At 40.0% G+C, this 25431-nt stretch overlaps 1 protein-coding gene across 11 annotated transcripts in view; it reads right to left on the bottom strand.

The window, feature by feature from the left end:
- The window catches only part of LOC110830995 (uncharacterized), a 217716-nt gene that overhangs the window by 14698 nt on the left and 177587 nt on the right, over positions 1–25431 (bottom strand). For 10 of the 11 annotated variants that reach the window (XM_087340956.1, XM_087340957.1, XM_087340959.1 and 7 more), the window contains 7 exons: positions 8891–9040; positions 5607–5725; positions 3309–3445; positions 2042–2118; positions 1344–1487; positions 1157–1256; positions 649–794 (listed from right to left, as the gene is read on the bottom strand). In XM_087340956.1, coding sequence (XP_087197082.1) covers positions 649–794; positions 1157–1256; positions 1344–1487; positions 2042–2118; positions 3309–3445; positions 5607–5725; positions 8891–9040 — 873 coding nt within the window. Of the gene's footprint in view, positions 1–648; positions 795–1156; positions 1257–1343; positions 1488–2041; positions 2119–3308; positions 3446–5606; positions 5726–8890; positions 9041–10910; positions 11055–25431 lie in introns of those variants that run through there. The other variant, XM_087340962.1, reaches the window with a different exon arrangement.

The following is a 25431-nucleotide window of genomic DNA, read 5'->3' as shown; positions in this document are numbered from 1 at the left end:
TGAGAGTTTATGAGATCGTGGCGGGCACCAACCAATTAACAAAGCCAAATTTTCTTTTCTCTGGACAAATAAGTTATGGACACCAAATAATACACAAAACAACACAACGTTTAATGATATAAGAAACCACGCAATCAAAAATACGTAGTTTTATAAGTATAATTATTATTACTCAAGTGGGAAGTTGGTGCGATGTTTGGCGCTGCATTTCATCGGCCAGTTTTTCAAATTTGGGAGTGTAGGATGATGTTTCTGCTCGCAAACAATCGTCAAGATGGGCGTCAGTAAGTCGAGATCTGCGCTTTGATTTTATAATGTTTCGTGGTTCATTATTCAGTATAACCTCTTTCCGTAACAACACGGGCACCCAAAAAAAGCCTTGCCGGGCGCCGCGTTGGGGACCACTGATCTAAGGTATGGCATGGCCTCATTTCCCCACCGCTGTCATTGGTATCAGCGACTTTCACATGTGTTTAAGAGAGACTTCTTTTAACAACTTCATGAAAATTTCTTATGCAGGACTGGATAAAAATAGTTCAAGACAAACAGTGATAACATTTCAGGTTCCATAAAACAGAAAATTTCTTGATCAGCTAAATAATTCTCAATTTTTGATGAAGACTGTGTAGCGTGGACTTAGTTACTTACATCTGTAATGACCTTTAGCGTGCGAATGTAGGCAATTTCTGTGGATAAGAGCTCCCAGATGGCAGTTTGCTGCTGGCGATGTTTCTCGTTCAGTTCATCAGCTGATGTCACCACGCTCTTCCAGTCATCTTCCAGGTCATACAAACCTAAAAAACAGAACCATATTTAATGATTCTTTATGGGCTTATGAACTGATTGATTTATTACAATGCAGCTTTGTTTCACATGGTCCACTGTCCAAGATACGTGCCATACCTGGAATTAATTTGGACTTCATGTGATTGATTGTCATAATTGCAGATATTTTTGTTGTTTGTTATATCTGACATCAGTAGCGTAATTGGAAGTTTCCGAGTCTATAAGGCATTGAAAACAGGCTTCATACAAGAGACAGAAGGACACCTGTGAATACGACAAGAGTGGAACACAGCTTTCTAGGAAAGACAAGTTGAATTAATGCTAAAAATCAAAGCATATGGAGGGGAACTTTGACACCCGAATCAGTTACCTTCGTCGTTGTCGTCTTCCGCTTGCTGTTGCTGGAGTTGGGGAATCCCATGCTTGCTGTAATAATTGAGTTGCTCTACAAGGCTCTCCATTTTTGTATCCTAGAACACATGATGAATGTCACGGCCAGTTACTCTGTTACCACTAGATCCACATTTACAACCAGTTATTGGCAAACGTCTTAATACCTTGCTATTCCCGAAAAGGCCACTCCACCGTTGTTTGGGACCCTTAGGGCCTTTAAAGGATCCCTCGTGGCTTGTCTCGGCCACGTAATTGGGGTCCTCAGTGCTGGAACTGAAGAATCTACTACCACTCGAACCTCGGTAGTTCTGTCGATAAAGTCACAATATCGCTAATTAATAACAACTGTATTTATACAATAAGACTCATTATGCAAGCGGGTTTCACTAATTGGAATTGCCAGCGAGTAAAAGCACAAGCGGAAGTGCATGCTACGCATTTTGAAAGCTAACGTCACACTGATGCCGAAAAACTATAAAAGCTTTGTGAAATTACCTCAAAATGTTCATGTTGCAATCGCGGTAGGCAAGCGAAGCTACACTTCAGCATTGTTTTAGTTGACCACGTGTATATTTATTTTTGGTCATGACGTTGAAATATCGTTCAAATTTTTTTGGTTAAAATCTCTACCTACTTTCTACACTGATTGCAGACGATATGATTTAACACTTAGATGTGAAAAAAACTGGTTAAGCTATTTATCCAATGTAGATTGAATATGCACTGTCTTACAAATGTGATCGGTGGGCAAAAAATATTGTAAGAGAGTAAACAATGAAGCCACGGAGTAGCGGATACGCCTCTTACTGCTAAAGCCTACTATATACGTAGTTATCACCTTAATTTCAGGCTTTATACTCACCCCGGAAGTCTTCCTCAAGGGAACCTGGCTGTTGGAGGGTTTCACCAGACCGCGCACAGCGCTCCTGTCGTCACGTACTATAAAACAAATCCACACATTGGGTCACAACCACAGGCTGGGCCACAAATTTATTATACTAGTTACTACGAATACAAAATATAATGCAGTGTTTTATTTATTTCTGTTCTAGATTTGAGGTTACTGTGGTAATACTGGAGAAAATATCATACTGTGCGAAACATGATTTAAAATGACGTTGTAAGAATTTATTTTAAATTTTGTAGCACGCCGGTGTGTTGTTTGGATTTTAGGCTCTTGATATAGTCACTTTTAAATACACATTAATTCCCCGCCATGTTGTAATTCGAGATTGAAAGAAATCGAAAGGTACAAAGCTTGTGTGGCTTCCAATCTCATAACGTCAGTAACAAAGTTAATCAAAACCCGTTCAGTAGTTCTCGAATTGAAATACGTGGGCAGACGCGATCAGCCCTATGCGCTTTCACGTTAGTCACACAGTGCAAATAACGCATAACAGCTCACACACAGCGACAACGACGCTATCTAATGGACAGACGTGAACTGCCAAAAACAACTGTAAGACAGAACGCGTAACTCTAGACTCTCTTCGTTGGGATTATATGACACTCTATGAAGTATACGCTACTGATTTCCTTTGATCGGAAATTAAATGTCTGCATAAGCTGTGACTGGTAAGTTAATTTAGATTACATTACATATCTAATTATAGCAGCCACTCGCATCCAAGACTGTAAGCGACAGCAGCTAATGTGCCAGGGAAATGTCAAAACTGGTACGGGAAATCAGAATTTAATTAGTAGCTCGTATCACGTATCGAAATTCAACACGTGCCACTATTTAGCTTCTGCTAATCATATGAGTCGAAATATTTTACTAAGTGATATGACAGGCTGCAGGGTAGACGGCTGGGGTTCGATCCATAGCAAAGGAAGAAATTTCTTGTAAACTCCATGTTCAAACTTCGCAATACAATGGGTTGGCATTTTTTTCTTCATATTCGGAATCTGCGCTCGAGAACAGGCTATCCTGACTCGGGTTATCGTGGGTTTCTTCATTTAATACAAAAATATAGGCCTATAGGGACACGATCTTAAAACAGGCCACGATAGCTGACCACTCACCACAGTCTAGTATTTATTTAATGTGTGCCTGGATCTTTACTTCTAATACACCTTCATGGAATGAGTAGTGGAAGTCCCGAAATGGCAGAGGGTAGAAGCCTTACCTCTCAGCCGCAGTTGCTTTCCTCCCAGCCACGAGGTGTCTGTCATCAGAGGCAAAGGCGTCTTGGAGTTATCGAGGAACACGTCCATTGCAGTCACATCGACACCGCGCCGAGAACATACCGGCTTCAGCGAATCCCTGTGGAACACGAACACAGCTCTAAGCTTCCTTAAATGAGTTTCAGTACCGAATCACTAACTACACGAACTCACACTGAAATCACTAATATTCTAGTGCAGTTATCGCTAACCCTGCTTTGACTACCAGAATCAAAATACATTTCTTCGTTAATCTTATCAACGCAACAATTTTCTTCGAATTTTAACAGCAGAACAATATCAGAGATAAAATAAACGTAACAATGATTCCCTTACATGTATTACATATTGTAAATCAGCTATGAACATCAGAACATACTCAAATCGTCGATCCCTCAAGCACAACTTGAGAAACATCGCTGTTGCTGATTCATGGCACCTTATTTCCGAAATAAATTCATTTTAAATCAATACAAAGGTTGGCAACCATCAGCAATCTTAAAGAAAGGCGTTGGTGGTCTTAGGTCTGTTGTTGCTAATAAAGGAAAAATGACACGGCCTTTAAAACTGTTCTGAGAAAAGGAACAGACTGTCAATGGGCGCGATTGTTATGCAACTCGTTCGCCATCTGAATTATGAGGGCTGCATATGTTGTGATGACACGATTTTATCTTTCGAGGTCTTGTTCTTACTGATTATTACGCACATTCCTTTTCGATCTTCAGAATGACGTACTTGTCATCCGGAATAACAAGCAGCAGGAAGGATTTCCATTCTGTTTTCCTGAAAATACAGCTTCGAGTAAAGCCGATAGAACAATTTTTATCCCGTTTTATAATATTCGACTCCTGTAAAGCATTCCATTCCGACCAGATCAATCTTTCGGCACTTCGGTTTGGAAAAGCGCCATGTCTCACTGCAAGAATGGCCTACACACCCCCTAGCAGAAAGTGGTTGATCTGTTTTGTGTCATTTCTGCTGCTAGGTTCATGAAGACGATCTATGCAGCAAGGTGAATCATCGAAAGTCATTACGAATTTCTTAGGACTCGTGTTTCTTGTGAATTCCCCGGTTAAAATCCAATATCGAGTTAGATGTCAGTCCAGCATCTGACATGCATTCTGGAGGTACTAGGTTCACGTCTAGTATGGCCAGGGACTGGTTACAGTGACAGAATTTATTTATATTTTTCCTGAATCCTAAGGATTTCCGTTGCATATTATTATCAGTATTTCCTTCGAGGAACTCAGGTAAAAAAACACGTGGAAGTTTAGTCTCCGAACCGAGATTCGTACTCAGGACCTCCAGAGTATAATGCAGTCGCGCAGACTACACGACCGAGATGTTCAGTCTTTAAGCACTCTAGAATCGCTGTAACAGCGTCTCGAACGAACTTCGTCTCACACATGAAGTGATGAGTGTTATGAGTACGATGTAAGCCTACCACCTTCTGGCCTTTAAGCTACTTGCTAACACATTAAGCTTTTGTCATGGGCTCTGATTAAATCTCTGACGCTTCTAGCACTCTGGGCTTTTCTTTTGTCTCAAGTCGAGTGGCGGGCATCTTACATCATAAAGATAATACCATAAATAAGTTCTAACACTGAAATTAAGCGAGAAAAATCCAGAAGTGACACTTTTCAGACTACAGACAGCGGTGATCTGCACAAAATTCTTATAAGCTAACCCAGAGGTTCCCAAACTTTTATACCTTGCGCCCACCTTAAAACATTTCATAAATTTCACGCCTCCCAGCCAGTATTCCGACAGATATTTTAACCACACAACTCCCAAACCGAAAGCAAGAATGCTAACCAATCAAGCACGATGTTCGGTAGAGTGAATGTTCTGTTTTTTAACGGGCATGAGACATATACAATTTACAAAAGCTCAGTTTGTATTTACAAGATAAATGGGGTTAATGATACCTTTTGCATAAAATCGGAAGATACTGGATGCATTCCTGTCATTTTAACACCGCAGCTGAAGAGTCTATGTAGTAGCTGCTGTAAACATTCCTTTCGAATGAGAGTTCAATAATTGCTCTAGGGAAAACATGAAATGAACCTTGGACGTAGGTGAGTCCGAAGATGGCTATCTTCTGGGTTGTAACGCCGTGTTGTCCGGAAGAAATTTACCAGTGTTTCAGAGGTATTTGTTTCCTCTATCATCAAGGCGATTCGCTATAACCCAGAAGACAGCCACCTTTTAACTTCAGATGATTTTTACGCAAATAATCGACGGCTTCCTTCAATACTTACGAAAGATATGTGCCTTTGGTAGCAGGTATGAACTCCTCTGACGGCAAGGAGTGATCATCACCAGCCGTAGCCAGCACTCCGCACTCGAAGTTCACGCTGAAGTACTCGGAACTGGACACCTGAAAAAAAAATCACACTTACAAAACTTCAAAACGGAGCAAAACATAACAAGCTATGTGAGGTTTTCACGGCGGTGAGTCTAAAGATGACTGTCTTCTGGGCTGTTGCGCCGTGTAGTCAAGTAGAAGTTTACCGACGTTTCAGAGGTCATTGTAGCTTCCATCAGCGATGATCGCCCAAGTTATTTCAATTTCGTCGACAGTGATCATCCTACTGACGTCAGACCCATGATTTCAAAGCATTAGAGTGGTCCATGAGAGTACGCAATCTTCCTGGACCAGGTGGCAACAGCGATTTTCGATAAGCAGACTATGAATAGGAAATCTGAAGTTGAAAATTCATTCAGAAGTACATTTTCTCAGATGAGACACGTGCTGTAGCGATGGGACTCACCGTTTGACATTTCGCATGTGACCGCACTGCTATTGTGTAGCGAGAGACTGATTATTATGGAAAGCCACACACTTTTGCCACCAACTGTTACTGTGATTGAACCATCCGACAACTTTCGACAAGCGTTATTTATCGATTTATTATCGTCAGCTTTCAACTCTTTAGCGCAGAGAAAGAATGAAAATCACTGCTCTCTTCTGCGATTATTGAAATGAACAAACAATAACGGCATTAGAAAATACTTTTCTCTCATTAACACTGCTCTGATATTATTTAGTAATTAGTCCGCACCGCATAGAAAACACAACATTTTAAAGTAACAAAGATCAGTTTGTTAATGCTGCTTAAGGAGATAAACGCTGTTTAGCCTGAGAATTATAAGAAACAAAAAGGTGCACACTTACAGATTGTCAAGAAGGTAGGATAGATAAGCTTTAAGGGGTTAGATACGTTTTGTACTGGTAACATACCCTAAGGTACGTATATAGGTATATTTTTAAATAAGGAGAGGGCCCTAAGATGACACTTTGCTCAGAACCTAAAATGAATGAACGCTGCCCGGATGTGGTATAATACTACTCCAACTACTGCAGTTTATGCTCAAGCACATCTGAAAGAAAGAAAGAAAGAAAGAAAGGAGTAATGGGAAAAGACAAAATAGTGAAAAAAGCATATATAAAAGTGTCCGTGAAACTACAAAAGTAGCAGAATTGGGGAAATTGAACGACACCAAGAGAAAGGAAAATAAATGTGGACAGGTAACTTGGCATCGAAAAAGAGAAAATTACAATTCGAGAGAAACGGCAGTGAAAAAACCTGAGATTAAAGGAGAATAAGAAGAGTGAGACAGAAAATAAAAATAATGGACGGTAACTGATCATATGGAGGTTAGAAATAAATTAAGTGATAGAACGAAAGCAATAAAAGCAAAGAGTGTGGAAGAAAGGACAGCACGGATGCAGTCATCTGTCTTCATTCTTCGATTGATCGAGCGAAGGCAATGCGCGTGTCGAAATCTGATGCCACAAATTTAAGTTAAAACATTTACGTTCAGCTTGACTGTGCAAACTACAGCTTCTATCTGCGAGGTAATTATGAGTCTGTTTTCCTAAGTGGCTGATTCTAAGGCTATGTGTGCTATAGTTTTTGCAAAATTTGTAAACAGTTCATCAGAAACTGTAAAATGTTAACTACTATAAATTAGCCACTAATAATGACTGGCGTAGGTAGGTCGATTGGGTTTGATCCCAGAAGAAGTGGAACTTTTCGGGCCATCGAGTCTCACCTGCTATTTACCCGGGGACATAAAGGACAATTTTTGTACGTCGTAAATTCATACTGGAATTTATTGCCAGACGGTCATTCAATTTGTCCTTATATCCTTCTTGTGTGATGTGTTTCTAATGTTTACTTTTATAATCTAAACAGAAAAATACACTTTGGAATACAGATTTTAATATTCATCCCTTTATGTCTCCTCATTCTACGTTATACGTATAACGTGTTTCATTAAAAGTGCTGGCAGTCCTTTTACTGCCTTTTCATCGCTGCATCCTGTAAACACTTCACTTGGCGTCTGTTAATTACTTTAGTCTCTACGTAAAAATAAAACGTAATCTCTGTATTCACCAGTCATACATATAGTCCACAAACCTGACAGCAAACTAGACTCACAGCTTATATAACGACGACACATTAACTAAATAAGTTACTTAACGTATCTTAAGATTGTCATGAATAGTATCTAATATAGCCCGCATATATTTGCCTGCAAGGTATGAAAACGATTAGGTTTGAGGCAAGGCACAGAAACATAACAGTTGGTAACCTGGCCACGAAAACAACTTCCTCTCAAACAAAAAATAAGGTGCTGTCTCTTGGGAAAACATGCTCGGTAATCGATTTTTAAGGCTGAGAAGTCGAATGACGATGTTGTGTTATGTATGTGACACATTTCATCTCCTTAAAACTCTCTTTAAGTTTGTCATCAAAGCAAGACTCAGTAATGTATTATATTTACCTTTCGATTTCATGGCAATTAATGAAATACTGGCGTTATTAAACTACTTTCGTTTACCAAAAGACGTAATGAGCAATAACATTTTATATATTCTTTTCTGAGTTACTTGAACGAAGTCAGAGGAATTTAATTCTGGTTCTTAATGCAGCTGTGTCTTTAATTCCAACTAAACATAAAACTCACTTTTCAAAAACATCTCACTCAGAAATAGTACGTACGTACATTATTTAATACCTGAATTTGATAAAGATCTACACTCAAGCCAGCTTTTGATACGATGTTTATATATATAATGCAATTTTTGAAGCCGAATGTCACTGCCGAGTGGTTAGCATTCCTATTTTGTATTCAATCTCGACCCAGAGACAGGTTACTGTGACTGAGATTTGTCATGGTTTTGTCACTCTCTCTCTCTCTCTTGGTAAATGTCAGAACATAAACTTAAATTAGGCCACGATCATTTTCTACCAAATCCTTTCGAATTCATTATTCGTTAAAGATCTCATCATTCAACGCTAAAGGCCTAGTTATAGTCTAAGCAACTGAAATGGTCAATAAATGAACTATAGAAACAACTTCAGTATCTATTGAGTATGATAATAAGTACGCCTACACTTTTACGAAGACAGAGAAAACACTTTAAATACATAAAACAAATATATCTCTGGAAACAATTACTGATAAGCCAGTTACACATTTTTGGACGACAAGCATAGTTATAAGAATAACAGTTTAATCTGTAGTCAGTTACCTGAGAGCGGGCCAATTTGTGTCTGCGCACGCGCGGCTGCTCAGTACAGGGGACTATAAGTCGATCAGCTGTGTCGGTGGTCATGATGACGTCAGGGGTCAGGTCACTGGGGTCCAAGCAGTCGAGGTGGGTCAGGCTGCGAGAACGACCCTGGATAATAAACACAAATAAAATCGCTCACATCTTGTTCTTATTTTCACAATAACGGAAGCAGGCATCACGCATCACTCTAAATGACATAAGCAAGGTATTTGTGCGACACTCTATATACGGCGTTATACAGTCCTCATAGCCTACTAATACAGCAAGAAAATCTTTAAAATAACATTCCAAAATTACGTGAGATGTAAAATACAAAATAGCTGCAGTTAAGTTGGACATTTTCTTGGTGAGTTCTTTTGTTTAAAGTTAATAACAGTCTAAAATATCAACATGCATGCACTAACTCAGCTATTTATCAAGCGATAATTTAAATATAATACTGTAATATTACTATGCATTACATCACTTATCGTCACATTACCTACATTATCACACAGCTATTCAACAATATTAATACACAAAATTAAAGGGCAGGGACTGAGATGGGGTGGTTACGTAGAATGCAACGGTAAAAGGAGAAAAGCAACAATAATTTTTGGGACAGATTCACAATTGATAAGACAGCAATTTGGACACAAAAATGAAAATTAATCTATTAAAGACTTCGGCAGCTACAAATGTTATCAACAGAAAAATGGAAAGGAAATTTTTTTGTATCAGCTTTACTTACCAAATAGATCCTCGATTTACCAAATTCATTCATACATAAGCACGGAGGGACACTAACAAGAGTATTAAAGTAAAAACGCGGTATATTTGATCCGGCAGCCATATTTGAAAGCTCGACAGTGTTTTGTTAACGGCTGAAGATATTTCAACATCTCGAAGAACGTGGTCGCGACTCTCTTCAGTTCTTGAGTCGCACAAGTGGGCAGCAAAGGGAGTAAGACTATATCAAAAGAACTGCAGAGACTTGGTATGGTATTTGTTCTAATGCACAAGGACCCCGATGTTTGGTTTAGAGAGACACTGTATTTGGGACACTGATCGCTACTTAGATTCAAAGTATGCCTATTCATATACAAACACGATCTTACCAGTCCTCCATGAACCACAGACTGTTCAAGAAATAAAAAAATTGACAGTGGAACCACGGTTCCGGAGAATCTGACGTAAATAAGTCTTTGTATTTAAATTATATTGAGGCAATAAATACAATGAAAGGAAGTTTATACATTAGCTTTATTCTGAGTATTCCTTTTATACATGCTTTACAATTGAGTAAATAGTTTGATTAAGACATTGCTTATTTAACTTGAATTAGTTACGCTTAAGATGGGTTTGTGGTAGCTTAAATATGTTATAGAATTTGTACACTTTAGAGTATCAACATTTCGTGAAAACACCATATCTATACATTGAGGATTTGACATCAACATTAAGCCAAACGTTTCCTCCATAAATATGACAAAGTTTTAGATTTCCCCCCTTCTTTAAATCAATGTTAAAATCTCCTGCCAATATTATGGGCATTGTATTACGACCTTCTGTGGACATATATTCCCTCATACACAGTGCATTAGTTTTTGGTATTTTGTTTTTTTGGTGGGGGGGGACTCCAGGTTCATTATTTAATACTTCTATTATTTTTTTTATGTTTTCTGTACTGTCTCAGATATTCTGCAATACGGACTCTTTTAGCTTCATTGTCATCTATCTTGTTATCTCTACATAGTATGACGCAACACACAAACGCAGCAGCAGCGTGAAGTCGATGCGCCTTTATGTGTATAAATAAATGTTTGTAGAACCTAAACTATTTGTAATAATATGTAAAATCTGAAAACAGATATGGAAAGCTCAAGAGGTAATACGTATTTCGTATGCAATATGTCCAGACCCACCTCTTACGGTTTTCGAGAGGTGGGCCCTTAACGCTTAACGTGATGAACAATAATAATAAATAGGAATCCCGTACCTCAAACTTTGTTCAATTGTAAGAGACCACGATGTCAACAGCCAATAATCAATTGAATCAAAACTAAAATGGAGAGAGTGGAGTGCAGTATCACAGAATAATTCTTATATAAGATAAGTACTTGTGATATTCTAAAACGTTTTTAACAGCACAATATTATCTACTCTACGACGCACTTCTTCTATAAGCGATTCACAGCTCAGCTCTTTGCGCAATAACGAAAGCGGATTGTTGACGGCAGTAATGAAACACAACAATGCCGAATACACAGATGACGTAACAATTAGTTTCTTAGGTAATATAACAATGCACGCAGGAGTTCATATAAAAGCTGACCATTGTTGTCGGCCCATATTTGCACATTGTTGGTATGGATCTTACACATTTTTCTAACGCTGTTTTTGCCGAATGACTCTTCCGTATAGACGTATTTACGTCAAAAACCTTTTATGAAATCTGAGTTTTTTTTACCATGTTCACTAGAGTCCATCAGTGGTCATATCATGAATCAGTTGAACTCAGTCCAACACCTCACACCTAAAACGAAAACCGATGAGTATTGTCTGTCTGAGCGGAGAATCGACAGACTTTTGAACAGAGGTGCCCATTTGCGCAAGCGCACAGCCGTTCTAATACGCGATGTGGAAACATCGGCTGACTCTCGGTTCTCCATTAGTTTCCTAGTTTTTGGCCTGATTCTTGTATTTTTAGCATTTCATAGTTTACTGGATTTAGAACATGATAACATCCATAGTATCAAGTACGCAGATTACTCCAATAGTGGGGGACAACATTCGGTATGACGTCACGGCTTCAATATCGAGTAAATTCTCCGCTCAGACAGATAGTAACTAATCCAAGTTATAAGACGGAGAAACTCTGTGTCTAGTATCACCATAGTCAGTTTCAATCTTTGACCGCTTTACTTCCAGGATATAAACTTCAGTTTCTATAAGATTAGGCGCTGTATGAGGTCAAGAGTGTGTTTAGACTTCTCTCCACGTAACAGGTAGCAAAAATTTGGAACACAGAACTTTTGAAACAAGTCAGCATCTTCTTTCTATCCACCGACTGTTCAGTTTTGCAGCAGTTGCCGTGATGACAAATCATCTACAGTGTGATGCGTATTGTAAAAATACACCAAGGCCGAGTAATATCATCAATCTACGACAGCAACTGCCTGCTGAGCAAATCTCAAGTTGCAACGCCTAGAAATACACAACTCTGAAGGAGGATGAGGAAGACGAAGGTGAGCGGTGGCGACCCTTTCTGATGAAGCTCACTTCCTGCAGGGAATGATCAATGGCGGCGATTCGAAGCAAGTACCTCCCAAAACATTATTTTTGCTATGTACAAATATTTCACTGAAAATTCCTCAGGTACGAACATTTAATCCTTTACGTGTTACAAGCAGTGTGTCGCTTAGTCTTGGTCTTTTCCGCTCTGATTATGTAGTGTGCTTTATAGTAGGCTATCAAAGGCAAGAATCCCCACCTCTCGTCCTTTGATGATTCAAAATAATTACTATCTGTAAATTTCACCAAATGGAATAGGAAATATGCTAACAAAAGATTTTCGATAAAATATCAGGTGGCATTTAATCATCACAGAGAAGATGGATGTTGGTATAACGAACCAAAGAAGCCGACGATGGAATACAACAGCGTAACTATAAACACATAAACACAAGGTGTCAAAGTTAACCACAGTTTTATCCCGATAATAAAAAGCAACTGAGATTAATTTATAGCAGTGATACTTTATTTTATTGAACTATAGTTTGCGAACACTCAATATAGCTTCAGCACTTAGGAATTATTTCAGTGTCGCGTGGGTTGTTAAAAAGCATCCTATGAAGATCGAGAAAAGAAATCTTATCATTAACCGAGTGGATTATAATTAATGTTATAATAATTATACGGTGAGAGTATCAGCAAGGGTTTCGACAAACTGGTTTGGATTAAAATAATTTCTAATGTCAAGAAAGGCACAGGTTGAGAACACTCGATTTAGTTCCTTCTTACAGGGAGGGTCAGTCGTTATTGCGGACCGCCCGTCGATCCACATACAATAACGCCAGTCATCCCTCTCCACCCAATGTCAGCACACCGCGCAAATCGACTTCAACTGGATGACAAAGCCGGAATTATTTGATAAGCGGACGGACTGAGCTGAATACACTCGTTGTATACTGCAGACGGATTTCATTGAAACCTCTGTTAAATTTGAGACAGGATGCAAAGACAAAGGCAACCAGAAACTGGACATAGTCATTTCGTTGTTGAAATTACTACGAACAGATAAATGGGATTTCTGATACGAGCTGGGGTGGGGATCAACTCGACCAGAAGTGACTGACTGTGCTTTTAAACAGCATTAATTTGAGGTTCTTCCACATAAAATTCGATAATAATAACACATCTTTTAAATTTTATATTAAACAATTTAGGGACAAAGAGTTGCAGGGTGTGGGTTGGATTTATCTGGCTCGGGATAGTAACCAGTGGCGTGTTTTGAGAAGACTATGTGGGTAAAATTAATTTTTTACCGATCATTAGAGCAGGTGGTACAAATAGGTACCTCTGGGTTTTAACCGGTTGAGCCAAGGAAGAACATGAACTTAACCCGACCTTTATAAATGGGATTTCTGAGGCTCACTGAATGAACTGATCTAATGAAGAACCTGTATCACGTTTCGCCTCATCCCCCAGTTTCTGGCAAACCGGCAGCCATACTGCCCCCAGTGAACCATCAGACCACGATACTTCAGTACATCCATCAAGACTTACAAACTTTATCACGTACGAAGGATTTAATAAGCGAACAGTGTAAACACTGTGCAGCAGGGCGGGACCAATGTAATGTCGGTTCTATCAACGAAGTCATGACCACCTCAGTCAATACAAGTGGACTGCAGAAAATTCCAAGAAAAGGTAGGACCCGCGGCACTGAGGTCCACATCGAAAGTAACAGCACGTACACGTGCAGTAACAAGGAGATTCATCGGTGCAACTACAACTGCAAGTCCCAAGAGGACGTGTGCTTTCACACCCTGAACGCACAATTATGCAGAGTAGGTCAGCGAGGCCTTCTCGAAGGTATCACCACCTTGTCGAAGGCAATCTGCCGGGTGAGGAGGCTTGCGTGCTCAAATGACCCTTAGGGCTATGCCGGCCTGAGCTTCGGCTCATGGTAGGGTCACCCAAGCCGGACAGGTCTAAGGAGATGCGCTAGACTAAGAGTGATACCCTGGTCCTCCAGGTTGGGGGTTGGGTGTAGGGCTAACAACCTTTCACCTTTAAAAAAAAATATGTGTTACGAAAAAATCAACCAAGCCTCGGATCAGGACGGACTCTTTGGCACGACCACGGCAATTGAAAAAGGACATGAGATTTGGTACCTGGAACATTAGGAGCCTCTATAGGGCTGGGGCACTGAAATCAGTGTGTAGGGAATTAGGGAATTATAAGTTAGACTTAGTGGCAGTGCAGGAAGTGCGATGGGAGGGGGAGGGCACGATCCCAGTGGACAATTTTACATTTTTCTATGGAAAGGGGAATGACAATCATCAGCTAGGGACGGGTTTTTTTGTTCATAGCAGAATTAGGGCAGCAGTTAAGAGAGTAGAATTTGTTAGTGACAGGTTGTCTTACGTAATTTTGGAAGGACGTTGGTGCGACATCATTGTCCTTAATGTTCATGCCCCAACTGAAGACAAAAGCGATGATATCAAGGATAGCTTTTATGAAGAATTGGAATCAGTATTTGATACATTTGGCAAGTATCACATGAAAATTCTGCTAGGAGATTTCAATGCAAAAATTGGGAGGGAGGATGTCTTCAAACCCACAATAGGCAGCGAGAGTCTCCATGCACTTAGTAATGATAATGGCGTCAGAGCAGTGACCTTCGCTACGTCAAAAGATTTAATTGTAAAAAGTACAAAATTTCCACACCGTGATGTTCATAAATACACTTGGACTTCCCCAGATGGCAGAACACACAATCAAATAGATCATGTTTTAGTAGATAAGAGAAGGCAGACAAATGTAATTGATGTGAGATCATTCAGAGGAGCAGATTGCGACACTGATCATTATCTGGTGGTAGCAAAAGTGAGGGAGCGGCTTTCAGTAAGTAGACGAACTAAACAAAATTTTGACACAGAAAGATTTGATTTGAAAAAATTAAGTGAGGGAGAGGCAAAGGAACAATATCAAGTTGAAATTTCGAATAGGTTTCAAATTTTAGAGACAAATGAGGATAATGAAAGTGTGGACATCAACAGGGAGTGGGAAAATGTCAGAAACTGCATCAAAATTTCAGCAAAAGAGAAACTAGGATACTACAGGAGAAAGCAAAATAAACCGTGGTTTGATGAAGAATGTTCAAAATTAATAGATCGAAGGAAGCAAACAAAATTTCAATGGTTGCAGAACCCAAACAAAACAAATGCGGATAATCTATGTAACGTGAGACGTGAGGCTAGTAGAACCTTTAGGACTAAGAAAAGGGAATACCTGAAGGGCAAAATTGCTGAACTTGAGACAAATAATAAGGAAAAAAACATCAGAGACCTGTACAGAGGCATTAATAACTTTAAGAAAGGATATCAACCCCAGACTAATTTGGTAAAGGATGATAGTGGCAATTTGCTTGCAGATCCAATAAAAATTGTGAATAGGTGGAAAAATTTCTTTAGCGAGCTCTTAAATGTTCATAATACTGGTGATATTAGACAGATTAAAATGCATACAGCTGAACTGTTGGTGCCAGAACCTAGCTTAGATGAAGTGGAACTAGCCATTGGGAAGTTGAAAAGTTATAAATCTCCAGGAATTGATCAGATTCCGGCCGAATTAATTAAAGCAGGTGGCAAAGGGTTGCATATGAGGATCCATAAGCTTATTCAGTTAATTTGGGATAAGGAAGAGATGCCACATCAATGGAAGGAATCCATAATTATTCCTATTTATAAGAAGGGGGACAAGACTGAGTGTGGTAATTACCGAGGAATATCGCTGCTATCAACCTCATACAAAATTCTATCCAACATTCTTTTGGCAAGATTAACCCCATATGCGAATGAAACTATTGGGGATCATCAGTGTGGGTTCAGACGAAACAGATCAACGATTGATCAGATCTTTTGCATTCGTCAGATACTAGAGAAAAAATGGGAGTTCGGTGGGACTGTACATCAGTTATTTATAGATTTCAAAAAAGCCTATGACTCTGTGAAGAGAGAAGTGCTATATAATATTCTTATTGAATTTGGTATACCAAAGAAGCTAGTGGGTCTAATAAAAATGTGCTTAAATGAAACCTGCAGCAAAATTCGAGTAGGTAAATATGTATCTGAGACATTCCTCATCAAGAACGGTCTAAAACAAGGAGATGCTTTGTCTCCCTTGCTCTTTAACTTTGCGCTAGAATACGCCATCAGGAAGGTCCAAGGTAGGCAGGAGGGTTTGCAATTGAACGGGACACATCAGCTATTGGCATATGCTGATGATGTTAATTTATTGGGGGACGATATAAATACAATAAAGAGGAACGCAGAAGTTTTACTAGAGGCTGGTAGACAAGTGGGGCTGGAAGTAAATTCAGAAAAAACTAAGTACATGTTAGTATCTCGTCATCAGAAGACAGGCGGGCAAAATTATCTTAGGGTAGCTAATAAATCCTTTGAAAGGGTTACAAAGTTCAAATATTTGGGAACAACAATAACAAATCAAAATGATACTTGTGAGGAAGTTAGGAGGAGACTAAATTCCGGAAATGCTTGCTACTTCTCAGTCCAAAATATTTTGTCTTCCCGTCTGATTTCTAAGAACCTGAAAATTAAAGTATACAAAACAATAATCTTGCCTGTTGTTTTGTATGGGTGCGAAACATGGTCTCTCACTCAGAGGGAGGAACACAGATTGCAGGTGTTTGAGAATCGGGTGTTGAGGAGGATATTTGGGCCTAAGAGGGAAGACGATGGGGCGTGGAGAAAACTGCACAATGACGAGCTTAAAAATCTGTACTGCTCCCCCAGTATTGTGAGGGTGATTAAGTCGAGAAGAGTGAGATGGGCGGGACATGTAGCGCGCATGGATGGGACAAGAGGTGTGCACCGGGTACTGGTTGGGAAACCTGAAGGGAAGAGACCGCTGGGGAGACCTAGACGTAGATGGGAGGATAATCTCAGGCGGGATCTATCCGAGATAGGAGTTGAAGGAAACTGGATTTTGTTGGCCCAGGACAGGGTCCGGTGGAGGGCTTTGGTTAATTCGGTGATGAACCTTCGGGTTCGGTAAGCCATCTAGTTAGTTAGTTAGGTCAGCGAGGAGGATGCGAGTATAAAGAATGAGGAGGCGAAGGAGGGGAAGGAGCAGAAAGAGGAAAGTGTAGGAGGCGAGAAGGGACAAGAAATATGAGGAAGAGGGGGAGAAGAATATAAAGATGAACCGAGAGAGAGAGAATAAGTAATAGGAACAGAAGGAGAAAACGGAAGATGTAGAAGAGAAGGAAAAGACGCGGAAGACGTAAAAGGACGGAAAAGGTGGAGAGAGAAGACATAAGAAGAGAAGGAGATGCATGAAGAGAGAGAGAGAGAGAAGGAATACGAGCAAGAGAAGAAGAAGAACAAGTACTATTTGTAAGGAATGTATAGCATCGACATAGGAATGAAAAGATGTTAATGAACAAGTTGGGAATGAAACAGTCGTGGAATATTTTAAAGCACTATCTCGGCACAGGCCTATGTCCGGGGTCCAGAGAAGATCACGAAGAATAACAAATATTCGATCCGCAGCCCCCAGAATTCGGAGGGAAGTGCCAACCACTATAGTGTGACGCTGGGTGTTATCTGTAGGGGAAGCAAATGTCACACCTGAAATATGAGTCTAAAATGCACTTCTTTTCTCCTCCGACGGATTCACTTTATTTCAACATGTCATCTGTCCCTGTATTCTACTGGTTTATACTGAGGAGCCAGTTCTCGGATTTTATTATTGTGACTTTTGTTAAAGTGTTTTCAATTATGTTGTCTGTAGCTTCTTACTCCATTCAAAAGATAAATTTTTTGCTCCTTCTGGATTCGCAGAAAGAAAGTCTATGAGCTTATGGTTCACAATAAAAGAGAACCACTGAACCCTTTAAAGATTGAGGTAAACTGAGTGTCTTGTGCCGCTTTTACGTCCAACACAGTTTGAACCACGGTTAGCCCATCCGTGTATGTGCATGTAGCCCCACTTTACCCCAATCTTCCCATCTGCAGACAACATAGTTGAAATAGATGGCACTAGGAAGAAAAAACGAAAGTCCAGCTTTAGTCCTGGAACAGCTGACAAGTACTTTGAAGTCATAAAGTTTTTAGTATCATTACATCCAGTCAGATTTTTAGGTTCTCACAGCGATGAGTATAAAGAGAGCTGTCTCCTGGGATGCTGCACTGTATAGTCTCGTAGAAACTGACAGAAGTTTCAAAGGTGCTTGCTGCCTCCATCGTCAGGATTATGCGGCGCTTGCCAGAAGACGTTCATCATAATTACACCCGCGTGTTTGTCCGTCCATTCGTTAGTCAATTTATTTGATCGGTTCTAATGATATCTGAATCAATTTACGGACTCCTAAACTTTAACGACGTTCAATTGTAAAGGATTCTGACGATGGTGGATTACACTTAAAATTATTCACTATCTGGACTTTTTCCATCGTCCTTGTTTAATAGAAAGAAATCATGACGTTTCGGAAACACAGTCAGTTTCCGAAAGTCGTGATTTCTTTCTTTTAAACAAGGACGATGGAAAAAGTCCAGATTGTGAATAATTTTAAGTTTAACAACGTTGTTTTAACTGTTGAGGTGACATAACGTTAAAAGAGATGTAGGCCTACAAATTATCACGAGTAAACAGTTAGGGGATTTATAAAGAGAAGATTGTGGTCTTTTTAAATGCAGTAACTATTTCGGCTCGTCAACAGAGAGTGCGGGAAGTCACGAAAAACGATCCATCGACTGAGATTTGAAAAGGGTTATGAAGTACAGAATATTTCAGCCATAACGGCATACCGAGAACAGCATTCTCAAACCATAAAGCAAACCGCGTAACCATATTATGTAAATGCTTCCAAACATAGCGTTTAGAGGAATGCATGTAATGTGGATCACCGATAGGCGACTTAACTGCACTGGCGGCGCTTCGAATCATCAGTGCGAGACGCAGTACGTGGGTTGACAAACTCGGATCGTGACAGGAATTCGTAAGGACCTGGGACCGAAGGAAAAGTTGGCGCTGATCGTGGAAGAATGCAGTTTCTTTGTCATCACTATCATTTTATTTTGTGTCATGAAATACTAACAGTCATTTTGGCGATACAGTCCGATTGCAGACTTGGCATTCTCGACTGAAGTTCCTGTATTTCCTACAAATGAACCTGAATTGTACATTTCAAGTAAATTTAATGTCATCTGTAGCCGGAGTAGAAAAACATACGGAAAAAATTTGGACAAATATCTCTTACAAAATTATGGTACCACACCACGGGTCTAGATAATAAAAAATGGAGTAAAACGCACAGGGCAGGAGTTAATTTGTCACTTATAACTTGTAAAAGTGATCACTTCTAAAAAGCAGTGATTTTGAGGCACTAGAATAAGATATATTCGATTAAAATAGGAACCACCTCTCTCAAACCCCCCTGCGTTGTCAAGCAGTAGAAGCTGTTGGTTTTAGGACGCCCTCGAACTAGCAGTTTCGGTTGGTAATGGCCCATCACCTCAACGCTTACAGTGAGTAACAGCGTCAGATTGACTCGTCGTTGAACATAAACAAGAGAGGAAAACAAATTTAAGCCTAATAAACTAACTCCAGGGTACAGGGTCCTCCTTCAGCGGTCAGTAGCCACTCAGCTAAGCAAGAAATTCACCATAAACTGAAACCGAAGATTAGTGTGTGTTCACAACAGTCCGACTATGGATCCTATCCAATCGACATCCGGACACATTATTTCTTTTACATCCATTATAATGGTTGCCTCTCATCTACGCGTAGTTCTCTCATGCTGACTCCACCTTTCAAACTGGCCGTTCAAAAAAAATGCTGCAATCTCTAGATATGTAATATCTATCACATCCTTTTAATACAATTTGGTAAGGAGTACACATTATGAAGCTTCTCATTATGTAATCTTCCCTATATTCTTGTTACTGTGTATCTCTCTTAAACTCAAATACTTCACTTAGCATAATTAATAAACACTAAGGCATAAACTACTTAACCTTTGCTCACAACATTGAAAGAGGAAAAATTCAGGAACTGGGGGATAACAAATTCTGATTTTAAAATGTCACCACTATTTAATGTGTGTGGGGGGTTAGTTTTCTTATCTATGCGTTTTCCATCTCGGAATTGATGACTGCAAATGTCAACTGAAAACCACCAGAAGCCAGTCTCTAGAATAATGAAGGATATGGGGTGATCGCGCACAAACATTTTAAACGAAATCTGCATTTCTTTCAGACTCACGGTAACTCATGAATAAGGCAAACAAATCGCAATCCAGTATCCCGGAGTTTTCGTGTGGGCATAGTCACTGCATCGTGGAAGCAATTAAGTCTTAGCCGGGTACAAGTCACTGCTTTTTATTGCAAGAGAATTGAAAACGACTAGTTCTTTAAAATGGAAATCACTCTCTGCCCCAACCCCCTCCCAAAGACTTCGGGGGTATTCGTTTAGAAACCTTAATATCATAAATATTCGATTAAGTTACTGACCTAACTCAAAATCAATGATGGTATGAGGAAGAAAATTCTGATCGGATCAATTTAAACATTTGAATATTTCTGTCTTCTGGGTTGTTGCGCTTTGTAGTCTGGTCGATGCTAACCAACGTTTCAGAGGTCATATTGCCTCCATCATCAGGGTGATGAGTATGAAGATTTCTGTCTTCTGGGTTGTTGCGCTTTGTAGTCTGGTCGATGTTTACCAACGTTTCAGAGGTCACACTGCCTCCGTCATCAGGGCGAGGACGGAGGCAGTATGACCTCTGAAACGTTGGTTAACATCGACCAGACTACACGGCGCAACAACCCAGAAGAAGACAGAAATCTTCATACTCACCGCCCTGATGACGGAGGCAATATGACCTCTGAAACGTTGGTTAACATCGACCAGACTACACAGCGCAACAACCCAGAAGACAGAAATCTTCATACTCATCGCCCTGATGATGGAGGCAGTATGATCTCTGAAACGTTCGTAAACATCGACCAGACTACACAGCGCAACAACCCAGAAGACAGAAATCTTCGTACTCTGATGACGGAGGCAGTATGACCTTTGAAACGTTGGTTAACATCGACCAGACTACACAGCGCAACAACCCAGAAGACAGAAATCTTCATACTCATCGCCCTGATGACGGAGGCAGTATGACCTCTGAAACGTTGGTAAACATCGACCAGACTACACAGCGCAACAACCCAGAAGACAGAAATCTTCATACTCATCGCCCTGATGACGGAGGCAGTATGACCTCTGAAACGTTGGTTAACATCGACCAGACTACACAGCGCAACAACCCAGAAGACAGAAATATTCATACTCATCGCCCTGATGACGGAGGCAGTATGACCTCTGAAACGTTGGTTAGCATCGACCAGACTACACGGCGCAACAACCCAGAAGACAGAAATATTCATACTCATCGCCCTGATGACGGAGGCAGTATGACCTCTGAAACGTTGGTTAGCATCGACCAGACTACACGGCGCAACAACCCAAAAGACAGAAATCTTCATACTCACCGCCCTGATGACGGAGGCAGTATGACCTCTGAAACGTTGGTAAACATCGACCAGACTACACAGCGCAACAACCCAGAAGACAGAAATCTTCATACTCACCGCTGTGAAAACCTCAAATCTTACAATTTAAAACGTTGCTACAGCAGCCAGATAACAACACAGAAATTTGTAAATTGTAAGAAAATTCCAATAAACCAACTGCGTAATGATACAGACATTTCAAATAACAACTGAATATTGTGGACTGCGGTCTACTGCGTTGAACGCTGTGTAGTGTTGTAAGCGGTTAACAACGTTTCGGAAGAACCCTGAAGATGGAGGTGATGCGTTTATCCTAAATATTGGCAAAGACCTACAAGATTGCCAGGGGTTAATTCAGAAGACCATAATCCACTTCTTCATTGTCGTGAGAAATCAAAATCAAAAGTGAGTCTTGATTGATATGTGGGTACTCGCCAAAAGTTGTAAATACAGGGAGTTCCATGTGGGATTTGTGATAGACACTGGCAGATTTTTTTCAGAATCTTCTCTTGTCTCTAGCTAGTATCTTATACGAACACTTCGTACTTATCCATCACCGCCTTTTTATGTCTGATTCCTGTAGCCTATGGAATTTAATCTAAATAACATTTAAACATTTATGAAACACACGGACAAGTAGTGTACTCTGCGCCACAAACCCGAAGAATCAAATTCTGGAACTCAGTTTCCGTGTCACTGATTTTAGCGCGACCTTAATTAATAGGGGAACGTAAACAATAGATGTCGTTCATTAATGTGGAGACATCGATCTCTGAAGCGGCATCCTGACTTGCCGGGGTGTGAAATATAAGCCTTCGGAACAGCGCATAGAAAATCACAGCAAAATCAGGACTCATAGAGTACTGTGGGGAAATCTAATGTGAAGGACATAGAAATTTAGTCAAAGAACGTGAAGAGACAACTTGTGACACGTACTTTTATTGATATATAAAACCATGTTATTTATTTATTTAGTGTTCTGTCTGACGACAGGTCCATATGAACACGATCCTTCCATCCTTTTCTCGGACTGGGACCTGTTCATATACGTTCTTGGCAGATGATCCAGAAGTGGTTTGCCATTGCCTTATTCTGTGTGTGAATGGAGTAATTGTTGGGATGCCACGGAGAAACCGAGGAAGCCCCCGGAGGAAAACTCCGTGTTGCCTAGACCACGGCCTTGCCCAACACAAGTTATAAATTCGGGCACTGCCGGGAATTGAACCCGAGACCCCAGGATTACAAGGCCAGCGTTCTAACCGCTAGACCAAACAAAAACTGTTTACACTTTCAAAAGACACTTAGTGCCAAACGCGTTTCGATCTCAAGAGGACATTATCAGTGGCACAAGTATTACACCGGTCCCTTCTCTTACCAGAAACCATTTAACTTCGTCAATACCTCTCGCCATATTGTTAAATGTTATCACACAAGAAATTATTCCGTAACGTGTGAAATACGAGGCATTCAATCGAACTAGCTGTTGATACGTGCAGAATATACGATCACCGATATACGCCTATTTCGATATTATAGAGAGTTTTGGGAACTTGAAATTGCGGGGTACTGAAATATTTGCATAAAGCGTCCGCCATAGTTATTTTCTCACCCTGGACAAAAAAACAACAATAATCACGTCTATTAAAACACTCCAAACGCTTGTTCAGCACAATGAAGAATTATCAACGCGCGCGACCTCATTGATGCAAATCAGCAGTGTGGAACTTCGATCAATATAAGGCCACTTGAATGTGGTAATGGTCGTGTCATACAAACCACAACATTGCTGACTCAACCTACCACATGCTTCGTGGTCGCCATTGTGTGGGAAAGTGGTACAGTTCAGGCAAAAACATTCTCTGAACAATTATGATAAACAGCAAAGACTAAAAATTGCCTAAACTCCATGAAGGCTGGTTCTTTAAACTTGTAATCTGTTTCTCAAGGGGCAAGTCTGCTGGAGCATGAAGTTAACCACTTACCTCTATCTACTATCTAGTTCTGAGGATAAGAATTTATCCAGTTTTGTAGCCACCTTCCCCATACGTCTACACTACTTGGCATGTTTTGTGCAGTATCCGGCAGAGGGGAGGTGAGAAGTGTTAGGACTTGTGACCCCATTCCACGGACACCGGCTCTCGACAACAGACGATCCTGACCCGGGGATGCAAGATGCTACGTCAGCAAGAATGCTGCCAGGCTGACGGAAACTCTGGTGTAAGCCGGGGGAGAATGGCGGGGTTTTAAAAGGATTAATATCTACGGTGTCAAAAATAGGTCAAGACCACTTCCTCTCACAAAACGACATTACTAAGTAGCACAGTGTTAAGTGTAGAGATGTGAAAATGTGTGGGTGCAAGATAATATTCGCTTCTCAGACTCTGTGGTCTATCTAAACAACGATCAAAGCCTGAAAACTGTTCCCATCTTCATGATTAAGTGCAATTTCATACGGAATTGGGATACAATTCGAAAACAATAATTATAATTTGTTTATAATTAGGAGGAGGAACAAATACATAATGAAGACGTATCAAAGCTGACTTGTTAGCATTCTTCTTCGTATTCTGGAGGTCTTGGGTTCAAATCTCCTTCCAGTCCACCGTTTATTCCACGCTATTATAAGCTACTAACAGCATCGATAAATAAACCATAAATACATACATATACAACAAAAAATACAAAATATTATTAGGGCGATAATAATAAAAAGAATGGGATGTGTAAGGTAAGTAATATCTAATGGAGAGATGAGAAATGCACACGTTTTAGTCAGGAAACTAAAAAAAGGATGAGAAAATTTGGGAGAACTTGGTGTAGATGAGAAGACAGACTTAATATCCAGTTTGATCATAAAAAAAAGCGAAAATGTGGACTGGATTCATATGGGTCAGGCTGGCTGTAGCGGGCCCTGTATTGAAACTTGTGATTTAGCAGAAAAATTCCTTACCAGTTTCTCACGAAGAACACTGCAGTATGCCAGGTCAAAAACACATCTAATATTCTATGTAAAATACGAGTATACTGTTGTATTTTAAACATTACAAATATGGACAACGAAATAAATTTTGTGGTTCTGTCTGACAACTTTGAGTTAGGCCTATAGAGAATTACACAGAATGTTCCATTTAAAACTATCTACCACATATGAACTCCTTCACGTACGAATCGACAAAAGTAATTGCAATACTAAATTACTACAGCCGTATCCCACCGCTGCAGCTGATGCACTACTTCAAATAAGTACAGTCGTCATTTGAACTCTTTTGCCTCTCAATGAGACCTTGATTTTAGTATACAACAGAAGAGGGGTAGGAGTTTATTACCTTCTGATGTTTTCATTTTTGCACCATGGGACGTGACTGTTGTTGGGTTGCGTTTTAAATGTTACACTATGCACAGAAATACGTTATCTCTTAGTTGTATAATTATTTGCTTTAAGTATCTTTTAAACTTTCAAGATGATTTTATTGTATAGTCAAGAGTTCATAATTCAAAAAAGTGTAACGTACATTATTAAAGTCCACATAATGTAAAACTCTCTTAAGAAATTCAACAGCGTAAAAGCATAACTAATTATAAGGCAGCTAGCGGCAATAACTACCCAGTCCAGGTGTTAAATATAGGAACTGAATCCGGAAAGAGGGGCTGAGGAAGTCAAGAGAAAACTCAGAACTTGCTATGAGATCAATAAAAGCACAACCC

This window comes from Zootermopsis nevadensis, unplaced genomic scaffold (assembly GCF_977971745.1).
Source record: "Zootermopsis nevadensis isolate Lab colony 2312 unplaced genomic scaffold, Znev_1.0 Znev_ptg000061l, whole genome shotgun sequence".
Classification (NCBI taxonomy): domain Eukaryota; kingdom Metazoa; phylum Arthropoda; class Insecta; order Blattodea; family Termopsidae; genus Zootermopsis; species Zootermopsis nevadensis.
This window is presented reverse-complemented; position numbering and strand designations above follow the sequence as displayed.